General features: G+C 49.5%; 2 protein-coding genes across 2 annotated transcripts; both read right to left on the bottom strand.

Annotated features, from left to right (window-relative positions):
• Nucleotides 1–292: 292 nt before the first annotated feature.
• LOC128491194 (solute carrier organic anion transporter family member 1A2-like) lies at nucleotides 293–8,244 on the bottom strand. Its single transcript, XM_053463421.1, has 13 exons — nucleotides 8,176–8,244; nucleotides 7,216–7,357; nucleotides 6,992–7,124; nucleotides 6,681–6,784; nucleotides 6,228–6,374; nucleotides 5,415–5,513; nucleotides 4,807–5,025; nucleotides 4,275–4,439; nucleotides 3,449–3,644; nucleotides 3,053–3,215; nucleotides 1,893–2,062; nucleotides 492–556; nucleotides 293–414 (listed from the first exon to the last, which is right to left on the bottom strand). Exons 1-13 carry the CDS (start codon nucleotides 8,230–8,232, stop codon nucleotides 293–295), a joined length of 1,782 nt encoding a protein of 593 aa, XP_053319396.1. The 5' UTR covers nucleotides 8,233–8,244.
• A 1,330-nt stretch (nucleotides 8,245–9,574) lies between these two features.
• On the bottom strand, nucleotides 9,575–16,468 carry LOC128490223 (solute carrier organic anion transporter family member 1B3-like). Its single transcript, XM_053462022.1, has 17 exons — nucleotides 16,323–16,468; nucleotides 16,117–16,241; nucleotides 15,682–15,701; nucleotides 14,982–15,046; nucleotides 14,644–14,853; nucleotides 14,438–14,570; nucleotides 14,107–14,210; nucleotides 13,596–13,742; nucleotides 12,983–13,081; nucleotides 12,692–12,901; nucleotides 12,016–12,180; nucleotides 11,563–11,758; nucleotides 11,319–11,484; nucleotides 10,934–11,118; nucleotides 10,423–10,487; nucleotides 9,950–10,067; nucleotides 9,575–9,838 (listed from the first exon to the last, which is right to left on the bottom strand). Exons 1-17 carry the CDS (start codon nucleotides 16,342–16,344, stop codon nucleotides 9,625–9,627), a joined length of 2,244 nt encoding a protein of 747 aa, XP_053317997.1. The 5' UTR covers nucleotides 16,345–16,468; the 3' UTR covers nucleotides 9,575–9,624.
• Between the last annotated feature and the right edge of the window lie 3,104 nt (nucleotides 16,469–19,572).

The raw sequence follows: 19,572 nt of genomic DNA, 5'->3' as shown, positions 1-19,572 counted from the left end.
AAAATAAATCCCAGTAAATACCCCAGAAAGAACTCTCTGCCCCCAAACCACATAAAGCCACTTCAATAATATTTACCTGCCGCTGGCTCTGCCCCTCTTACCCCTCTTACCCCTCGTTGGCTCCATTCTGCCCCCACCTGTGTTATTTTTATTCATGAATTTGGTGCACCATGCACCATGCACCGGTTTTACCCCCCATGGGTGTAGTCGTCAAGGGCCCTTTACATATTGAATTACCCAGGAGACTGATTAATACCCTGGGGGGGTAGAAGTGAGACATTGCGCTCTGGGTTTACCTGTAGGCATCTGAGTCGTACATGCGACACGCACCCGGCTCCCCGCAGCTGGTGGTCCCCCATTTTATGCAGGTCGTATCGATTAACGCCCCGTAGTAGATTGGAGAGGGAATTCCACCTGGAAATGAAATTGTGGATTCTAGTAACAGAAGCCGGTATATACCCCCGGAGTATAAATATACACAGGACCCCTACCCAGCGCACGCGCCGCCAACAGATGGAGACCCAAACCAAACGCCTTCTCTTCAGGGGTCAGGCTCCTAAGAAAACAGCAGGAACATGTATTAGTAACGAGTATCACCACAGCCCCCCAAAAAGGTAATATGACCCTACTAACGCCATGTACCCCCCAGCACAGCCCCTGAAAGGTAATATGACCCCACTAATGCCATGTACCCCCCAGCACAGCCCCAGAAAGGTAATATGACCCCACAAATGCCATGTACCCCCCAGCACAGCCCCAGAAAGGTATTATGACCCCACTAACGCCATGTACCCCCCAGCACAGCCCCAAAAAAGTAACATGACCCCACTAACACCATGTACCCCCCAGCACAGCCCCAGAAAGGTAATATGACCCCACTAACGCCATGTAACCCCTAGCACAGCCCCAGAAAGGTAATATGACCCCACTAACGCCATGTACCCCCCAGCACAGCCCCAGAAAGGTAATATGACCCCACTAACGCCATGTACCCCCAGCACAGCCCCAGAAAGGTAATATGACCCCACTAACGCCATGTACCCCCCAGCACAGCCCCAGAAAGGTAACATGACCCTACTAACGCCATGTACCCCCCCAGCACAGCCCCAGAAAGGTAATATGACCCCACTAACGCCATGTACCCCCCCAGCACAGCCCCAGAAAGGTAATATGACCCCACTAACGCCATGTACCCCCAGCACAGACCCAGAAAGGGTAATTCACAAATGCACTGGCACACATTTTTACACACATTCCCATTTGCACAGACTTCCACACTCACACAAACACACATACTCACTAACACACTTACACTCTCGTGCTAACATTCACTTACACACACTTACACATCTCTGCTCACACACACTTACACATTCACTCCCATGCGCCGACACACTTACACATTCACACCCATGCGCACACACACTTACACATCTCTGCTCACACACACATCCATTCTCACATACGCTTACACATATACACACATGCTCTCACACGCACATATACACACATGCTCTCACACGCACATATACATCCATGGACACAAATTTACACACACACATTCATGCTGACACACAAAACCTTATTTACCCTCACCACTCCCTCCTTCTCACCACTCCTCCTTCTCACCACTCCCTCCTTCTCACCACTCCTCCTTCTCACCACTCCTCCTTCTCACCACTCCCTCCTTTTCACCACTCACCTCACTGAGTGCAGCTCTCTCTCTGGCGCTCGCACACTGTAAGGCAGTCTCATGTTAAACCGCGGGATCACGGAACCTCACGATGCGTTCCCTGGCTGGTCCAAAATCATTTACAATGTGCTGGTCCGACCTGCACCCTCCCTGTCTGATGAGTGGCACCCAGCACAGCCCCCGCTAAGGGTAACATTACCTGATTAACACCATGTACCCCGGCATGGCTCCAAATGAGTAAATCAGGCAGCAGACGAGCGACAGGATCATGAAATACAGCAGCATGGTGTCGCATTTGCCCTCCCTGGGGCACTGGCCAAGCACGGCGCTGCTGTTTAAACCGGGAATACAGCTGCAATTGCGAAAAACCTGCAGAAATAACCATAAAAAACATGTGGGAAAACACATCACAACGACCACCGCATCACAACAACAACCACATCACAACGACCACCGCATCACAACAACCACCTCGTCACAACAACCACATCACAACGACCACCGCATCACAACAACCACCTCGTCACAACAACCACCGCATCACAACAACCACCGCAACACAACCACCACCTCATCACAACGACCACCGCATCACAACGACCACCGCATCACAACAACCACCGCAACACAACCACCACCTCATCACAACGACCACCGCATCACAACGACCACCGCATCACAACAACCACCGCAACACAACCACCACCTCATCACAACGACCACCGCATCACAACAACAACCACATCACAACAACCACCGCATCACAACAACCACCTCGTCACAACGACCACCGCATCACAACAACAACCACATCACAACGACCACCGCATCACAACAACAACCACATCACAACGACCACCACATCACAACAACAACCACATCACAACGACCACCGCATCACAACAACCACCTCGTCACAACGACCACCACATCACAACAACAACCACATCACAACGACCACCGCATCACAACAACAACCACATCACAACGACCACCGCATCACAACAACCACATCACAACGACCACCGCATCACAACAACAACCACATCACAACTACCACCGCATCACAACAACAACCACATCACAACGACCACCGCATCACAACAACCACCTCGTCACAACAACCACATCACAACGACCACCGCATCACAACAACAACCACATCACAATGACCACCGCATCACAACGACCACCGCATCACAACAACAACCACATCACAATGACCACCGTGTTACAACGACCACCGCATCACAATAAGTGTGGGTGACAACATGTCTCGCTCATTGCCCCCTGAAAATGGGACAGTTGGGAGGTATGTGTGCAGCCCCCCATGTACATGGTCTGGTGACCCCGACTTACCGCCTCCTGTCCCCATCCCGTGGAATAGTCACAGCCGGCCAGACAAGCCGACACGTACGACACCCCGTTATCGCCACACACGGGGTCCCAAATATCCGTGGGGCAGTCGCAGTTCCTGTTACAATCCGAGCGCAGATTATCCAGATAGGAAGTTTCTTCAACTCTGAAGAAAAAAAGAAAAAATCATTTTACGTCTCAAAGACCTGCTTGACCTGATCAGATGTCACCCTTCTGCCCCGTGCAGCCCGAGAATCTGCCCCTCCATCCCAAGAACCGGCCCTCTCGCCCTGAGTGGAGTTTGGAGTTGAGTTTAGATCATTTCCTACACATGATCTTCAGACCCAACTCCAGAATTTTCACCCAAAACCTAAAACCGCAGAGTTGGGGGGTCCGTACCCGTCATACGACACGGTGAGTCCGGCTACGACGGCGTTCCTGCAGAGCATGGCGAAGGCCGAGAAATATATGAGATATTCCACCACCGAGCTCCAAAAGCCGATCTTTGCCGCCAAAAACGTCGTCACCTTGAATTTCTTCATGAAAAATCCTCCCAAAAAGTAACCGATGCAAATTACCGGGAGATTGTACACACCTGCAGGGACAGGAGATAGAACACCGAGCCGCTTGGCTGAGGGTGATGGGAGCAGAGAGCCAATAACAGCAGACAGGAGTATCGTACAAAATGACGCTCGACAAATGAAACCGGTTACACACATATATATATATACATATATAGGTAGGAGAAGTGAGGAACGGTGAGGAGATTATAGGTGATTTGAGGACGGAAGCAAAAGAGAGAGAAAGAGGGGATGGAGGAAGAGATGGAGGAGAAAGAAGAAAAGGAGGGGGAGAGAGAAAAGGGGAGAAAGAGAAGGAGGGTTGGAGAAAGAAGGGGGGGGAGTGAGAAGGGGAGGCAGAGAAGGTGTGGATGGGGAGAGTAGGAAGGGATGGGGAGAAAGAAGGAAAGGAGGGGGAGAGAGAAGGGGAGGCAGAGAAGGTGTGGAGGGGGAGAGGGAGAAGGGGAGGGAGAGTAGGAAGGGATGGGGAGAAAGAAGGAAACGAGGGGGAGAGAGAAGGGGAGTAGAGAGAGATAATAGGGAAAACAGAGAAAATGCGGGGGAAGAGACAAGAGGGCACAAAGAGAGGAGAGGGAGAGAGAATGGAGAAAGGATTTTGGGCCCGTATTCTTGGCCCGTATATATATATTTCCCAGGATACCAACCAATTAAAAAGATGGCTTCTGATGCCGATTTCCCGTATTGCTGCTCCACGTATTTCGGCATAAAAGAGAAGAATCCCACGAAGGCGTTGAACTGGAGGACGGTGACGACCAGAAATAACATGAACACCCGATTCCCCAAGAGCCTCTTCAGGAACGGCAGGAATTCTGTGACGGAGCGGAATGTGGATTATTCCATCCAATTAGTTTGCGTGGATTACTTTATTACCCCGTGGGAGACCCCCGAAAACCCCCAGATTCTCCATCGGGCAGACTAAGCATGTGCCGAGGACAGGGGGTAAAACCGGGCCGGTGCCGTACGATGTCAAAAGTTTTATTATCAGGGACTGGGCTGCCACCGTATCGAGAGTTTATTATTTGCGCTGCCTGTTCAAGCTGCCCGTTCCACTTGTTCTTTTAATTCTATACCCGAATGTCATTTCCTTCCATTTTTTGTAAATGTTTTTGGGCTAGGGGCGCCCGCAAAGCTCGCCCGTCCCGTCTCGCGAGGGTAAACTCCCCGCATCCCACTCACCGACAACTTTCTGGTCGGGGGTTTCTATTCTCTTCTCCTCCGCGAGGGGCTGAAGCATTTCTTTTGCCTCCGGCGGATCTTCTTCACCCTCCTTGGGAAGGGATTTCGGGAAGAACCAGAATGGAACCGCCGCGAGGAGATTCAGAGTGGCGCTAATCAAAAATCCCAGCCACCAAGCGCCAACCCAACGCGTATCGGTCAGTCCCAAAGTGACATCATCTGCAGCAACCAAGTTAAAAGGGTTTCAATCCACATTAGCATCGCCATAAAGCGTCAGCTCAGTGCGGTGTTTGAGAAGAGGAAGTCGCCCAAAAGATCACATGACTGACAGCGATGGCGGCTCGGGGTCTGCAGATAGCCAAAGCCTAAGCTAAGATGGCGGCTTCCATCAAGGTTTTAATGTGTAACCGTTCTAGAGGTTCCTTAAGGTAACCGGGCAGAGAAACGTTGAATTTGGTCAATCATCCTACCCCAGATCATGTATGATTAACGCGGAACTCGTTCTTCGGTCCTTTTTTTTTTCTAAATAATTGTTATTTTTTCTGGCACTGACAAGATTAATGTCGCTCTATAGATTAATGAATTTTAGAACAGATACAATGTATTACCCAGATTTACAAACCCGACGTCCACGTAGATCTGTGCGAAGAACGCGGCCATTAACGATCCCAGGAAGGGCCCGCCGATCGATATGGTCTGTATTATTCCTGCGCGAGAGAATGAAAAGCCTCAAATCACCGCCATTACTGCAAAGCCCCCAATCGTTATCAAACAGTTATTCCCGTTAATGGGGGCAGAATTGATACATATACCCCCTATACACAGGAGCCAATCTCCGCAGCCCTTTCATGCAGACCCGGGGCGGTCTGGGCCATCAAAGGGGGTCTAATGGGGTCTATAATTGGGGGCTCCCAGACAGGCACCGGTGTGAGGCAGGTGAAGGGTTAAACTAGCGGATTGTTACATTGTGACACCGATCCCGTGACCCAGGCGTGACTTGGCGCGGCGTCAGCTCTCACTTTCCGTGACTTTGTACTTTTGGCAGCAGAAGATCGTTTATTAAATCGTGTTGGGATCTGCGGCCTTTGGTGTAAATTTTAATTTTCTCTTTTTGTTTCGGGCCTCAGTCTGTTCAAAGAAGAACAGCGGTTCTCGCACAACCCCGCGGTCAGGGGGCCCGGGCGACCCCTGTGACCACCTGTCTGCCCACTTGGTCCGATCAGATGTCTGACTGATCCAGGAAGTGATGTCATATCCACTTCCTGCATGCTAAATCTCTCTGAACACAGCACAGAGAAAAGATGGCATTGTAGGACATATTGCTTGGTGAAGTTGGGTGGCCCCGGGGTATTTTTCAAACCGGGGCCCTGTGGCTTCTAGTTACACCCCTGCCCCCAACACTCAGACCGTTTAATATTCACCAATGTAAAAGGGGGAATTGTCAGCTTTGGCGAAGTCGTCCACATAAGACAGTCCTAGAGGTTCGATGGGGGTCTCCCCAATTCCCTGCAAGATGTTTCCCACCAGCACGAAGATCCACATGTGCGACTCGGATCCCGACTTACACTCTGCGGGGGCAATAAAGAGAATTTACAATCCATTTCCAGGAGGACGGCGCGCCCCCTTACAGAGTGTTCATTCTCGCTTGAGTCCATGGGCTCCACGTGTTGACAGGTAGTTGTGCCATTGGGCCCCAGACATGAGCAGGACTAGGGGCAGCCATGAGTGCCATGGGGTAGGGTTATCATCATATATTATATTATATATTATAATTAATTACCCCAGGACAGAAACCCTTCACATGTATGTAGCGTGTACATGTAACACGCCAGAACAGTCACTGGTCAGTAATAATTCTAGTATTTATACGGCACCTTCGGACGCCCCGGCTTCACTCGCGTGGCTCTGATTTGCCAGACACAGCTGCACGTGGGACGTGGAATTCGTGGACACGCCATGTGCACGGTCGTACTGGTATCTGTAACACGGTAATGACATTACACGGCTGTACAAGCAGCATGAACATCCGTACTAGACCAACACGCACACTACATACGTGCACATGTGCACGCAGCACACATACACGGCTACAGCTGATACCTATAGGGTAACCCTACCGGACGGGATTTACGAGGAATCTGATTGGTTCATCGGTCCAGACTCTGCCTCCGTTTTATCCACTTACTGTCTCATAATGAAATGAGGTAAAGCTGTCAGACAGCCGCCCAAAAACATAACGAGACAGCCGGCCGCCATCACTCTCGGGCGGTGAGATTTCGCGCCAAAGTAACTCACAAAGGCGATCGCCAGCAAATTTCCTGCAAAGGAAGAATAAAGAAGGTTATTTCACCCCAATAGGGTGGGTCGCGGCATTAGGGTCCGGAGCCCCCCATACTGTAGACGGATTACCGATGTCAAAGCTCCCGTCGATAACACCGACTAACGAAGACGGGATATTGAATCTCCTCTCGATCTGAGTGATCATACTCCTGGAGTAGCTGAGCGCCAGCGACTTGGTGACGTAAGAGTAGGATAACGCGAGAAGGAAGACCTGCAATTAACAGAAACAATGTGAAATCTAATTGTACTGCGCCGCGGAATATGATGGAGCCATATAAATGAATAAATAATAATTATACTGTGAGAGAGGCGGACGCCGACCTGAGATCTGTTACTAAATGACTTCAGAATTCGATTGCTGAGAAGATCGCAGAGAAAATCAGATCGCCAGGAAAATCGGATCTTCGAGAAAATCAGATCGATGGGAAAATCAGATCTTCGGGAAAATCAGATCGTTGGGAAAATCAGATCGCTGGGAAAATCAGATCGTCGGGAAAATCAGATCGTTGGGAAAATCAGATCGTTGGGAAAATCAGACCGCTGGGAAAATCAGATCGTCGAGAAAATCAGATCGCCAGGAAAATGAGATTGTCGGGAAAATCAGATCGCTGGGAAAATCAGATTGCTGGGAAAATCAGATCTCTGAGAAAATCAGATCTCTGAGAAAATCAGATCGCCGGGAAAATCAGATCGCCGGGAAAATCAGAGCGCCGAGAAAATCAGATCGTCGGGAAAATCAGATTGTCGGGAAAATCAGATCGTTGGGAAAATCAGATCGCTGGGAAAATCAGATCGCTGACAAAATCAGATCGCAGAGAAAATCAGATCGCAGAGAAAATCAGATCGCTGACAAAATCAGATCGCCGGGAAAATCAGATCGCCGGGAAAATCAGATCGCCGGGAAAATCAGATTTGGCGGCCGGCGAAAGATTGAAATAATAAATCTTCGAAATCAACCCTTTTCTCCGGAGTCTGACGCACCTGATCTCATTTTTTACTCTGTATTAATAAACTTTAAAGAATTTTTACCTTTAGTTTGGAAACTTTCAGTCGCTTCGTCGGCGATGAATTCCCAGCCGGAGCCATCGCTTCTCTGCAGCTTAATCCCCAAATACTCAAATCACGAAGTTCCTGCTCAAAAAAACTCCTGAGTTCGGACAAAATGAAAAAACTAAATTTTCAGAAAAATTGTGAGAAAAATCTATTTACAGAAACCGGCACGGATCGCCACGTCTATCCTTCACATATAACACGTGATCATCCATTCATCGCCGGCAAAGACGTGTAACATACATGTACATGCATCAGGACAGCGATCCGTGACGCCAAATTTCCTGGAGTTTGGAAAAGTATTTCCAGAATTTGATAATTTATTCATTAAACGGGCTCCGAGATAACGTTTTATTAATGGCGGCCCGCTCTAATATCAGCTGTTATCTGATCAGATCCAGCGTGAGCTCGTATTTGTGGCTATGACATCATACAAACTCGGAATTAGGACATTGAATGGTTTTCAGAGAACGGGCTGCAGAAAATGTTACTTACGGAGCTTCTTCCACAAAGTGCGGCGAGGAAGATCTGAGCGAGGAGGAGGAGGAGCGCGGAAAACACGGCTTAGACTTCAACCTTTCCTGATAATTAACCCCAAAGTGCTCTCAGCGGGGGTAATTACCGCAGCCACGTGGGACACGTTCCCTCAGTGATCCAGGTCATGTAGGTCTCAGGGCAGCTGAAGAGATCCCGGTAACTATGTTCAGTTTATTTGTATAGCACCGGCAGAGTCCGTAGTGCTGTACAATGGGGGGGGTGTGTGCTATGTTTTATAGAATGGACCCGTCATGGATGTGGCGATGGACGCTCCCCCACCACACGGACATTTAATCCTACGGACGGATCACAGGAAGGATCCAGCAGTAAAGTAACTGCCAGGGCTCAAATTCTCTAAAGTAGATTAAGTCAGTGATGTCGCCTTCCCTGAGCGCCCCCCAGCCTTCTCTATTACACCAGGGACGGGCCTGATGGGGGCTGTGATTTTGGACCGGTTGTGGTATTTGGTGAGAAGCCCCCCGGGTGGACCCCCCCCACATGTATTTCTCTCAGGGATCTCCCTTTTGATTCTTGTCTTATGGGAGATTTGCCCAATGTGTGAGGTATGAGGGCTGTCCGCGGGGCTGGTTCGCTCTACGTCCAAATCCATGGCCGCTCCCAGCTGTCCTGCATGCGCACAGGTGGCTTTAATATGGAGCTGTTAGGGCGACCCCTCGGGTGCAGATTACAGAACCAAACCGTCCAGGAATCAGTGGTTTGAGACAGTCCCGCCGCTTGCTGTTACCTCGGGTGGCCGGGGCATTACTAGCCTCTATGAAGGGGTTAAACGCAGCGCGTCGGGGTATGTGCGTTACGTTCGGAACATGCGCAGCACGCAGTCTACACAAGAACATGGATTCTTTTTATTAGAAATACACAGATTTAGAAACATTAAAGGCCGGACTCCGCGCCGAGCGCCTCGCGCTCCTCCTTACTGGCCTCGTTCTCGTAGCGGGTTACCCCGGCGGCTTCTTCCACACTCCCCGCGGTTTGTGGGGCTTTTCCGACGGCCCCCCGGAGCTGCTGCTTTACCATGTAGATGAAGCCCAGGTATATGATGTAAATGGGAGCGCGGATTCCAGCCGTCAGACCCAAAAATGTATTCCTGCGGGGGGCACAGAGAAGGAATTTATTCTGGCGATGAGTAAACGAGCTCCCTGACCCGCAGAGCTTACACTCTGTAATTCTTTGATAATCGGGTGAACGTTTCTTTTACCTGAACGAGGCCGCGTCGTACATCCTGCAGGCCCCTTTCCCCCCGCAGGCGTTGGTTCCCCATTTCAAACACGTCTTATCTATGAGGGCCCCGAAGTATATGGGGGCCGGGATCCCGGCTGCAGACGGCAAAAGGAAAGCAGGTGAGAGAAAGTGTCTGCGGATGTAAATCCCGCCCCCACCCCGCGGACCGCCGGAGAGACGAGTTCTATGTCTGTGATGTCATCCGGCTGATGTCAGGCATCCTTTTACCGCCACGTGGTCACGTGATCATGCGGGTTCCGTGGAGTCTATGGAGAAATATCTGAGGCTGAAGCCGGGGTGGATTGCTGCTCGTGGCGGGATGCAGATGTACACGGCAGGGAAACCCCCCCAGAAGAGGGCATTATTGTGACGGGACGGCGGACATGTATGTTTTCTGCACACGTGTCCTACGTAGGCGACAGTGTGAGCGATCGGTACATAAACACCTACCGAGGGTTCTGATCAGTAACATATAGACTCCGATGGCCAGGGCCTTTAACTCCGGACTAACGGACCTGCAGGACACAAAAGGCACGTCAGGGAGTGGAGGACACGGCACGCGCTTCATGTAACGCGTGCCAAGCACGTGGAGACACTATGGCACGTGGACACAGAGCTGTAACAAGCGATGATGACAAATTGACAATCCTTCCGAGAGTCCGTCCGGGATAAAGAGACTTCCCTGTTTATTTCCACGGAAATGCGGGGAAAAAAACTTCACCAATAATCCCAACGGGCCGTATTTACAAAATTGCCAGTTGCCATGGAAACCGACAGACTTTTCCTCCTATATCCACAATTTGTACTTTGACCCAGAATTTCTCAAAATGCGTCACAATATATTTCATTAAATGATGTGATGGACAAATAATATGAAGCCAGCGGGGGCGCTGTGGGGTTCCCCTCCCCGGCAGCAGGGGGCAGTTACGGGGCAGTTATTGGGCGAGAGGGCGGGACTTACCACATGACGATGATATAAGTAGCGGATCCTCCCAGCGCGAAGATGAAGGTGACGAAGGCCTGGCTTATCGTATAGTACAGGAACATCTTGGAGCAGTTCTCGCTCCGGGGACACGTCCCCAACGTGGCCGACAATTTGGTGGCCTGGAAGCCTGTGGCCCCGATACACGAGCAATTGTAATAAACCTGCAGGGAACACAACGCGTACACTCAGGGGCCGGCGGGGAGAGTGTACACTCAGGGGCCGGCGGGGGGAGTGTACACTCAGGGGCCGGCGGGGGGAGTCGCTCTCCTCCATTTTCCGGAAGACCAACGAGGCCCCCGAGAGGCTCCTAAATCTGCCCATCGGCTAGAACCCCCGGCGCGTCTTGCGCCGTCCTGCTTACTCTGTCCCGTCCGGATCCGGTGGAGGATTTGCAGCCGGCCAGACACGCCGACATGTATGTGACCCGATTCTCTCCGCACACCGGGTCCCACTGCCTCGGGGAACATTCGCAGTCAGAGTTACACGGAGCAAACGCCAGGCCGTCCCGGGGCCCCGACGGTTTAACCCTATATTACAGAGGGGGAGGCATATTATTGGAAGTCACTGGTATGCGATGGGTTAATTGGCCCCAAGAGGTCACTCACCCGTCGTACGCCACCGTAAGGCCGGCCACGTCGTTATTCTCGCAACCGATTACAAACACGGAGAGCGAGAGGAGAAACGCCACGAGGGACGTCGCGAACGACATCTTGGACGCAGACAGGAGCCCAAACTTGTACCTCTTCATAATCAGACCCCCTAAGAAGACCCCCAGAGCGGCCGCGGGCAGCGTGGACACCCCTAGAAAACAATACATTCATGCGTGAGACCGGCAGCCGGGAGCCCAGCCATTCCCGACGGTTTAACCCGGACGTCGTCGTTAATCACTGATTTATTCCCTAAAACCCAAGATTTTTGGTGAATCTCCCTCGGCACCAAAATTTAGTTTATGATCTATAAAACCACTGTAAACGCGCATGCAGGGGGGGTTCTCATATAATATATTTATATCATATATATATATACAGCGGAGAGGGAGCGGGCCGGCCGCGGCTTACCCGTGATGAAGTTGGCCCTGGAGGCGGACTGGCCGTACTGCTGCTCCATGTACTTCGGCTTGTAGGTGATGAACCCCAAAAAGCTGTTCATCTGCAGGAGGGTGACGCACAGCAGGACGGCGTACAGAGGGGAGCAGAGTAACGTCTTCAGCGAGAGGAAAAACCCTACAGAATAACGGGACGGCCGTTACCGGACCCAACTAATCACAGAAACACATACGAACCGGCAGATCGGCCCCAGCGGCCCCCGTCTAGTCGCCCGTTTCTCCTGCTGTAAAGACTCAAACCTTAATCAGTCGTTGGTGTCGTCTTAGATTCAGGAGCCGTATGTCTATCTCTTGCATGTTTAATACCCTCACTGTATAACCCTCTACCACCTCTGCTGGGAGGCTGTTCCACTTATCTACCACCCTCTCAGTAAAGTAAAACTTCCTTCCGTTCCATCTCAGTCTCTGACGTTCTATTGTTAGATTCCGGTCTCTTGTTGTAACTTTTCCCTCCTGTCCTTTATCTCTTTATGAATTTAAATGTCTCTCCCCCATCCCCCGTCTATCTTCTCTCCCCCAGAATGTTCTGGAAAGTTTGCTGGACGTCCTGCGTTAGTTTAGAAGGCTACATTAAGCGACTGCCTATAAATCCGCTTCCGTGAAACGCGTTGACGCTCTCCCCAACGCACCTTTTACCGTCGCTTTGTCGCGATCCCGCTCCTTCTCGTCGGTGTTCATTTTCTCTGGAACAGCTTCCGCTTCTTCACTTTGGCTTTTCAGGCTTTTGGGCAGGAAACAGAACGGGATTCCAGATAATAGATTTATCGCCCCAGCAATAAGGAACCCGAGCCACCAGGCGCCGACCCATCGGCTGTCCTGGGGCGAGATGGTAATACTGTCTGTAGATGAGAGGGAGTGACGCTGATGGGTTATAAATACAATCTCTCCTTATCGGCGGCCGGATAGAGATGGAAACTCACCCAGATCCACGAATCCGATGTCCACATAAAGCTTGGCGCAGAAGGATCCCAGCATGAAGCCGGTCATGGGGCCGAATAGCGCCACCGTGTGCAGAATCGCTGCGCGGCCACGAGGGAACGGAATGGGTTAAAAACATTTCCAAAATACGGCATAAAACGTTTCTTTGCGGCGGTTTGTCGATAATTATTGATTATCAGCATTTATGGTTTTATTAGGAATTGATCATAACTCTATGAATTACCCCGGAACTTTCTATGTGAGCGCCCCCCCGAGATTCTCGAAATATTAACCCTTTAATAGCCTGACGTGAAGATTCTATGTGGAGACTCACCAAACGTGTTAGCCAAATGGCTCTAATATCGGTCGTCATGGAAACCTTGACTTGCCATTATTTAAAGATACGCTAAATAGAGTCACCTGCATTCAAGCAGGGATGTCAACCCCAACATACTGGGGATAAATGATCCCCGCAGGGAGAATGTGTGACCCGGAGAATCTGCCCCTTCACCCCGAGACTGGGGCAAAAGCCGCGAGGGTTCCCGGGTGTGGATTATCGATGATGTCATATAATCGCGATGTATTAGCGCGCTGATCGCCGGCGTATGTCGTTACCTATGTACAGAGGAGTGTTCTCCGGCCTGGAGAAGTCGTCGAGGTAGGAGATTCCCAGCGGGGTGATTGGCGTCTCTCCGATACCTCGTAACAAGTTTCCAATTAACATACAAACCCACAAGTATGAGCGCGTTTCTTTCCCGCAGTCTGAAACATACGAGGCAACGAAGGGTTAAATCTCACGCATTCCTTCATTGCTTAAAGAACAACTTATTTTTTTCTAATTTAAAGGGTTAATCGGCCGCTTTTCACAACAAAACCCCACTTAGTCGACGTGTTCCCAGAAATAAATACCGCCATCCCCTGCATGGGCGATTAGCGGGGGCTCCGGGCAGATTTCTTATTGCCCCCCCCGAAATAATCATTAAAATGTCTAATTAAAAAAATGGCGGCGGCCCCCCAAACCCCTGAATGCCGCAGGTTATCTTTAATGTCTTTCCCGTGAAAAGAATCATTATTTCTCGGCATCGATATAAATAACGTTATATTCTGCGTGGAGAGCCGGCGGCACCTGACTGCAGGTCCTCGAGCGTCCGATTGGCCAGGCACGGCGAGACGCCGGCGCTCAAATTACTCTGTGCGGCCGGCTGCGTCCGTAACGATTCATATTTATATCTGAAAAGAAGAAGTTTTTGGTATAATTAGCGAAACACCAGCCGCTCCCGGGGGCCCCTTTTTCTTGGTCCGGCATTAACCCCCCCCCTCCATTTACCCCCCGAAGGGTAGAACACAAAAAAAAAAACACCTTCTGGGACCCAAAATTGCGAATCCCCCAAATATTTTCTAGAATAGACTAAACGGACCCGATAATCCTAGCGGGACGCGGAGCGGCCGCTACTTACTGCCCCATGAAGAAATGCGGCGTGGCCGTCAGGAAGCTTCCCACCGACATGATGAGGCAGCCGCCGGCGATAATCCGCGGCCGGTGGAGTTTGGCTCCAAAGTAGCTGACGACGGCGATCATTAACAAATTACCTGCAAACAGAACACAACAGCCAATCAGCGACTGAGCGTTAATTCCTGGGGGGGGGCGATTCCCGCTACTCACCGAACTCGAAGCTCCCGTCGATCATTCCCACCGTGGACGAGGGCAAGTCGAACCTCCTCTCGATCTGAGTGAGGGAGCTTTTCACGTAACTCCCGGAGAAGGCTTTGGCAAAATAAGTGAAGCAGAGCGCCGCCAAAAACAGCTGCAACAGAGCGGGGATTAGAATGCGCGGCGCCGACGCGTTTCGCACAGCGATCCGATTGGCTGCTCCTTGAATAAAGAAAACGCTTAACCCCTCGTCTGCGCCCCGTCACTTAAAGATTAGAAGTATATAATGCAAAGGTAGCAGCGCATGTGAAGTGCATCGGCCAGCTCTGGGGGGAGGTTGGGGGGGTTACCCCATTCACAGTTTCGCCCCCCTCTGAGGATAAACCTCTCTTTGTACAGACTACGCGGATTAATCCTGCAATACGATGAAAAGCGATTGTTTTTCTGTTAGCGGGGGGAGAGGGGCTACTTTTTACGTATTGATTTAACCCTCTGTTTCCCAGCATGGAGTTTGTGCAAACCCTAATAAAGGGTTAATTATAGGCTCCCTCTACGACAGGGGTGTCCAATTTGCGGCCCTCCATCTGCTGCAAGACTACATCTCCCATAATGCTCTTTCAGCTAAGGGGCTGGCTGAGGAGGATGGGAGATGTAGTCCCGCAGCAGCTGGAGGGCCGCAGGTTGGACTCCCCTGCTCTACGATCACGTTTTGCACGAGCAGCAGCGCCCTCTGCTGAGTAAAAGGAGGCATTTCACACGAATTGGTGGAACAATTTCTCTGCCGCACCAAATCCCGGGGTTTATATTTCCAGTCAGTCCATACGACATCACTGGCACTTGGCTGATGACATCATCAATATGGCTTTGGGATATAAACCCAGAAATGCCACTGCAGGGGGTAGGTTTATCGTTTAAGTTATTACTCCCCCCCCCCGGAACGATCTGTCTTTTGGGTTTCTCTGTTCCTGTTTAATAATTCACATTATTGGGTTTTTGAAAGAAACCCATTTTTTACGGCCGATCCGATTAATAAGGGCGGGGTCTCCTTACGGGGAGGAAACACGGATTTCCTGCAAGAACATTTATCCAGCGAAAAACGTCATAAAAAAAAAATTGGGTTTACTTAAATGGTTATAAAAATATGATATTTAGGACCAGTCCTGTTTCATCGCTCCATGATTTGTGCTTCGGACGCCGTGGGGCGAATTACGTATCGGATCTCCCGGAATCTCATAAAACCCCGCAATCTCCCGGCAGATCGGCCCCATCCGGCCCCCGTCTAGTCGCCCGTTTCTCCTGCTGTAAAGACTCAAACCTTAATCAGTCGTTGGTCTCGTCTTAGATTCAGGAGCCGTATGTCTATCCCATGCATGTTTAATACCCTCACTGTATTACCCTCTACCACTTCTGCTGGGATGCTGTTCCTCTGCTGGAAGCCTAAGCCGATAACTTGCCCTTTTAAATGAGGGGTCCGGGGTTCTTTACCTTAAGTGGATCACATCTGGCCGCCGTCTTCGGGGGGACTTTCTCTTCTTCATTTTTCGGGTTGGGTTGGGTCGGGTTCAGGTTGTTCAGTTCGTTGGACTCCTTCTCTACGGTCATGTTTAATGCTGTAAGAATAAGAAGACGTTTGGGGGCCGCTCATTAACGAGGGACTCCTGGGTGTTACCTTGGGACACGTTGGGGGTCACCTGCCTCAGGGGGTCTCTCCATCAGCTTGTCCCAGAGCGGTCTGCCGGCTCCAGGTCTGTGGCTGGGGCTCTAATCATTAACCTGCGCGTGTCCAGGGCAAACAGGCACCGGCGTGTTTGCTTTCAGTCCTAAACCATTATGTCCTGATAAGAGAGATTACCTGCCTGGTGCGCGATAACCCCGGGGCATCCAATCTGCCCTTTCTCCCACAAATTTGGGGCATCTGCCTATGTTTTGGGGGCTGCTCTCCTTAGTTTTTGTGTTTCTAAAATGATGATCCCCCCTGTTTCCATTGTTGCCCCTTTTTGGAGTGTAATACCCCCTTTGCCCCCGACTATGTCTATTTTAATATGTTGACCGTAGATATTTATTATTGGGGGAGATTCAGCTGCACAGATAGCCGCACTACAGACATTTCCTCGTGCCATTTACAACATGACGGGGCTGCCATCAGAGGACACGTGTGTGCGTGGCGGGGCGTGACAACGGTATTCATACACTGTGCAGAGGACACACGTGGCCCCCCGTCACTCATCTCTAAAGTTCAAAGTCGGAGTGAGACGATCTGTCCCCCAAATTCAAAAACAACCGAGGTTAACCCCACGAGTGAGATTGCTGGGGTGGGGTATCTGATAAATGGGTCTTCTGCCTCTACACTCCCCTCTCCCCAAATAGTACCCAATGGGTTAAAAATTGCATTAGGGCAGGATATCAGATACCGGAGTAAGTGAAGACCCAGACGGGTGCCCATGCCAAGGCTTGCCAAATGGCGAGAGAATCCGATGAGGCCGATTCTGCTTGTGGCCCCCGACCCGTTCAGCCTTTCTGCATATATATATATATGGTATATATCAGCTGCATATATCTGCCCCCAAATACCCCACCCCCACATGAAATAACAGTGGTGGTGGGGGCAAAAAAAGAGGAGTGGGTGGGGTCTGGATAAAAAGTGGGCAGAGCTAACATTAAGACGCACCGACATTTCGACTGTGGTTCCCGCACTCCCCCAGTTTGACAATGGATCCAGTCCTGGTCACCAAGACGCATCTTGAGTTAATTAGCTCCATTAATTACCCCTCACAATTTGCCCTGTTCTGATCGTCGGGTTTCTAAGTAAATGTTAAGAAAGTTCTTTCAGTGACTGCCTTTCATTAGCCGGATCCGGAGTGATCCCTTTATACGCCGGCATTTGCCTTAATCTCAGAATTCCTTTCTTTCGCCCTAAAATAACCCCTTTCTACCCCCAGCCGGAGTGTTACCCCCATCACACAACAAATCAAACCAAAGAGAAAAGCGAATCACCCTCAGCCGGCCTCACAAATTCTTCCTCCCAACGAAAGTCTTCCCGCGGCTCGAAAATCTCCAAACTAATCCCGTAACGGCGAAAAGAGAGCGAGAGACCCCCGGCCAGATAATCCCCGCCGCCGACAGAATAACAACAGCCGAGAAACAGAAGCCCCCGCGCAGGGGACACAGCCCCTCACCCCCCCAACCCCCCCCGCTTTATTAAATGTCTCTCGTCAGATTTTATTTAGAGAGTAAAAGAGATCCAAGGAGCACGAGAAATAAAATACAATGTATCCGAGTTTCCATGTTACGCAATCGCCTTATACACACGGGATACACACATAATACACACAGGATACACACGGGATACACACAAGATAGACATGCGATAAACACAGGATACACACGGGGTACACATAGTATACACACATGATACACACAGGATACACACGGGATACACACACAAGATACACACACAAGATACGCACGGCATACACACAGTATACACACAGGATACACACAAGACACGGGGTACACACAGCATACACACAAGATACACACAGGATACAAATGTGATACACACAGGATAAGCACAGGATACACATAGGATACACACAAACACACAAGATACACACGAGATACACATGCGATACACACAGGATAAGCACAGGATACACATAGGATACACACAAACACACAAGATACACACAGGATACACATGCGATACACACAGGATAAGCACGGGATACACACAGGATACACATGCGATACACACAAACACACAAGATACACGTGACCTCCTCTATCTTGAAGTCAAGTATTTCAACCTTGTAAGCGCAGAGTAAATAGTCGGCTGGAGGAAAGTTCAAACGTTCCGAATGTCATCAAAGTTCACAAACAAACACAAAAGTCACAAATTCCCAGATATCGGGGGGGGGGCTCCACGTTAAAGGGACGTTTTCTGTAATCTGTTCCCTGAATCCAGGTCAACGGGGGCAAAAAACAACCAGCTGACTAATACTATCTCTGGGGCAAGTGAGTGATACTCAGATCCCACTCCACTCACCTCGATCGGCTTTATCGTAGGATTTGTGTGTCCTCAGGAGAAATGGATTTCCACCAAATTCTGCGCAAACAAGCGATTTACGAGGAAAATAAACGAGACTCATTCTGTTATTTCTTGTCGGTGTTACAATCACCAAAAGTAAGCGTTTATTTATAATTTAAAAAAAAACCCACTGTTTTTTCCTCGCTGTATGAGCGGCCCTCTATGGACCTCACAAGCTCTGATTCTGCTGGAAAATAAATGCTAACATATTTAAAAAGGTATATATTTAACCCTTTCCGTAAATTATTCATTCCACACTCTGTTTCTGAGAACAGATATTACTGAACGAGAATTAGACTGTAAGCTCTGTAGGACAGGGACCTCTTCCTCAAATCTATTGGACCCCAATTAAAATGACTGTAGACCTCTGTAATTCTTTTTAAGACGGGTAAAGATTCTGATAACATTGTTTTAACAACCTTTATTTGGTCAAATTTAATACAGAATAAAAGATAAAAAAAATACATGAATTACCAAGAATTTCCTGAAATTATCACTGATATCACTGAAAACAATTCCTCGTAGAAAAATGCTAATGATTTCATTAAAAAATAAAAAGTTCAGGGGAGAGGGACAATTCAAATTTATTTCAAATATGTTGAAAGAGTACCTAAAAAGAATTTAGAAAAATACACAAAATATTTTTATATTATATCTCCGAGACAAAACACCTACAAAAATATAAAGAATCTCTATTTACAAAACGCAAAATCTTCAGCAAAACGGACATTTTATGCTAAAAAAAAAGAAAAATGAATTCTTTTATTGGATTAAACAACTTAAGGAAGTGCAAATCTGAACTATTTTACTCAAATAACACAATAATTAAAAAAAGAAGTTACAGCCCTGGCTTT

The sequence above is a fragment of the Spea bombifrons genome, chromosome 4, assembly GCF_027358695.1.
Source record: "Spea bombifrons isolate aSpeBom1 chromosome 4, aSpeBom1.2.pri, whole genome shotgun sequence".
Lineage (NCBI taxonomy): Eukaryota > Metazoa > Chordata > Amphibia > Anura > Pelobatidae > Spea > Spea bombifrons.
The sequence above is the reverse complement of the archived record's forward strand: the minus strand, read 5'-3'. Positions and strand labels throughout refer to the sequence as shown.

Bases quoted from the DNA above. Each gene is read 5' to 3' on its own strand.
- LOC128491194 (XM_053463421.1), bottom strand. From the start codon at position 8,232: ATGGCTCCGGCTGGGAATTCATCGCCGACGAAGCGACTGAAAGTTTCC. The intron at 7,125-7,215 runs GTAATCCGTCTA...CTTCCTTTGCAG, and splicing joins CGACGGGAGCTTTGACATCG to GAAATTTGCTGGCGATCGCC. The intron at 5,026-5,414 runs GTAATACATTGT...TGGTTGCTGCAG, and splicing joins CGTCGGGTTTGTAAATCTGG to ATGATGTCACTTTGGGACTG.
- LOC128490223 (XM_053462022.1), bottom strand. From the start codon at position 16,344: ATGGAGAGACCCCCTGAGGCAG. The intron at 15,702-16,116 runs GTAAAGAACCCC...ATGTTCTTGCAG, and splicing joins CCAGATGTGATCCACTTAAG to GAAATCCGTGTTTCCTCCCC. The intron at 13,743-14,106 runs GTGCCGCCGGCT...CGTATGTTTCAG, and splicing joins GCTCGAGGACCTGCAGTCAG to ACTGCGGGAAAGAAACGCGC.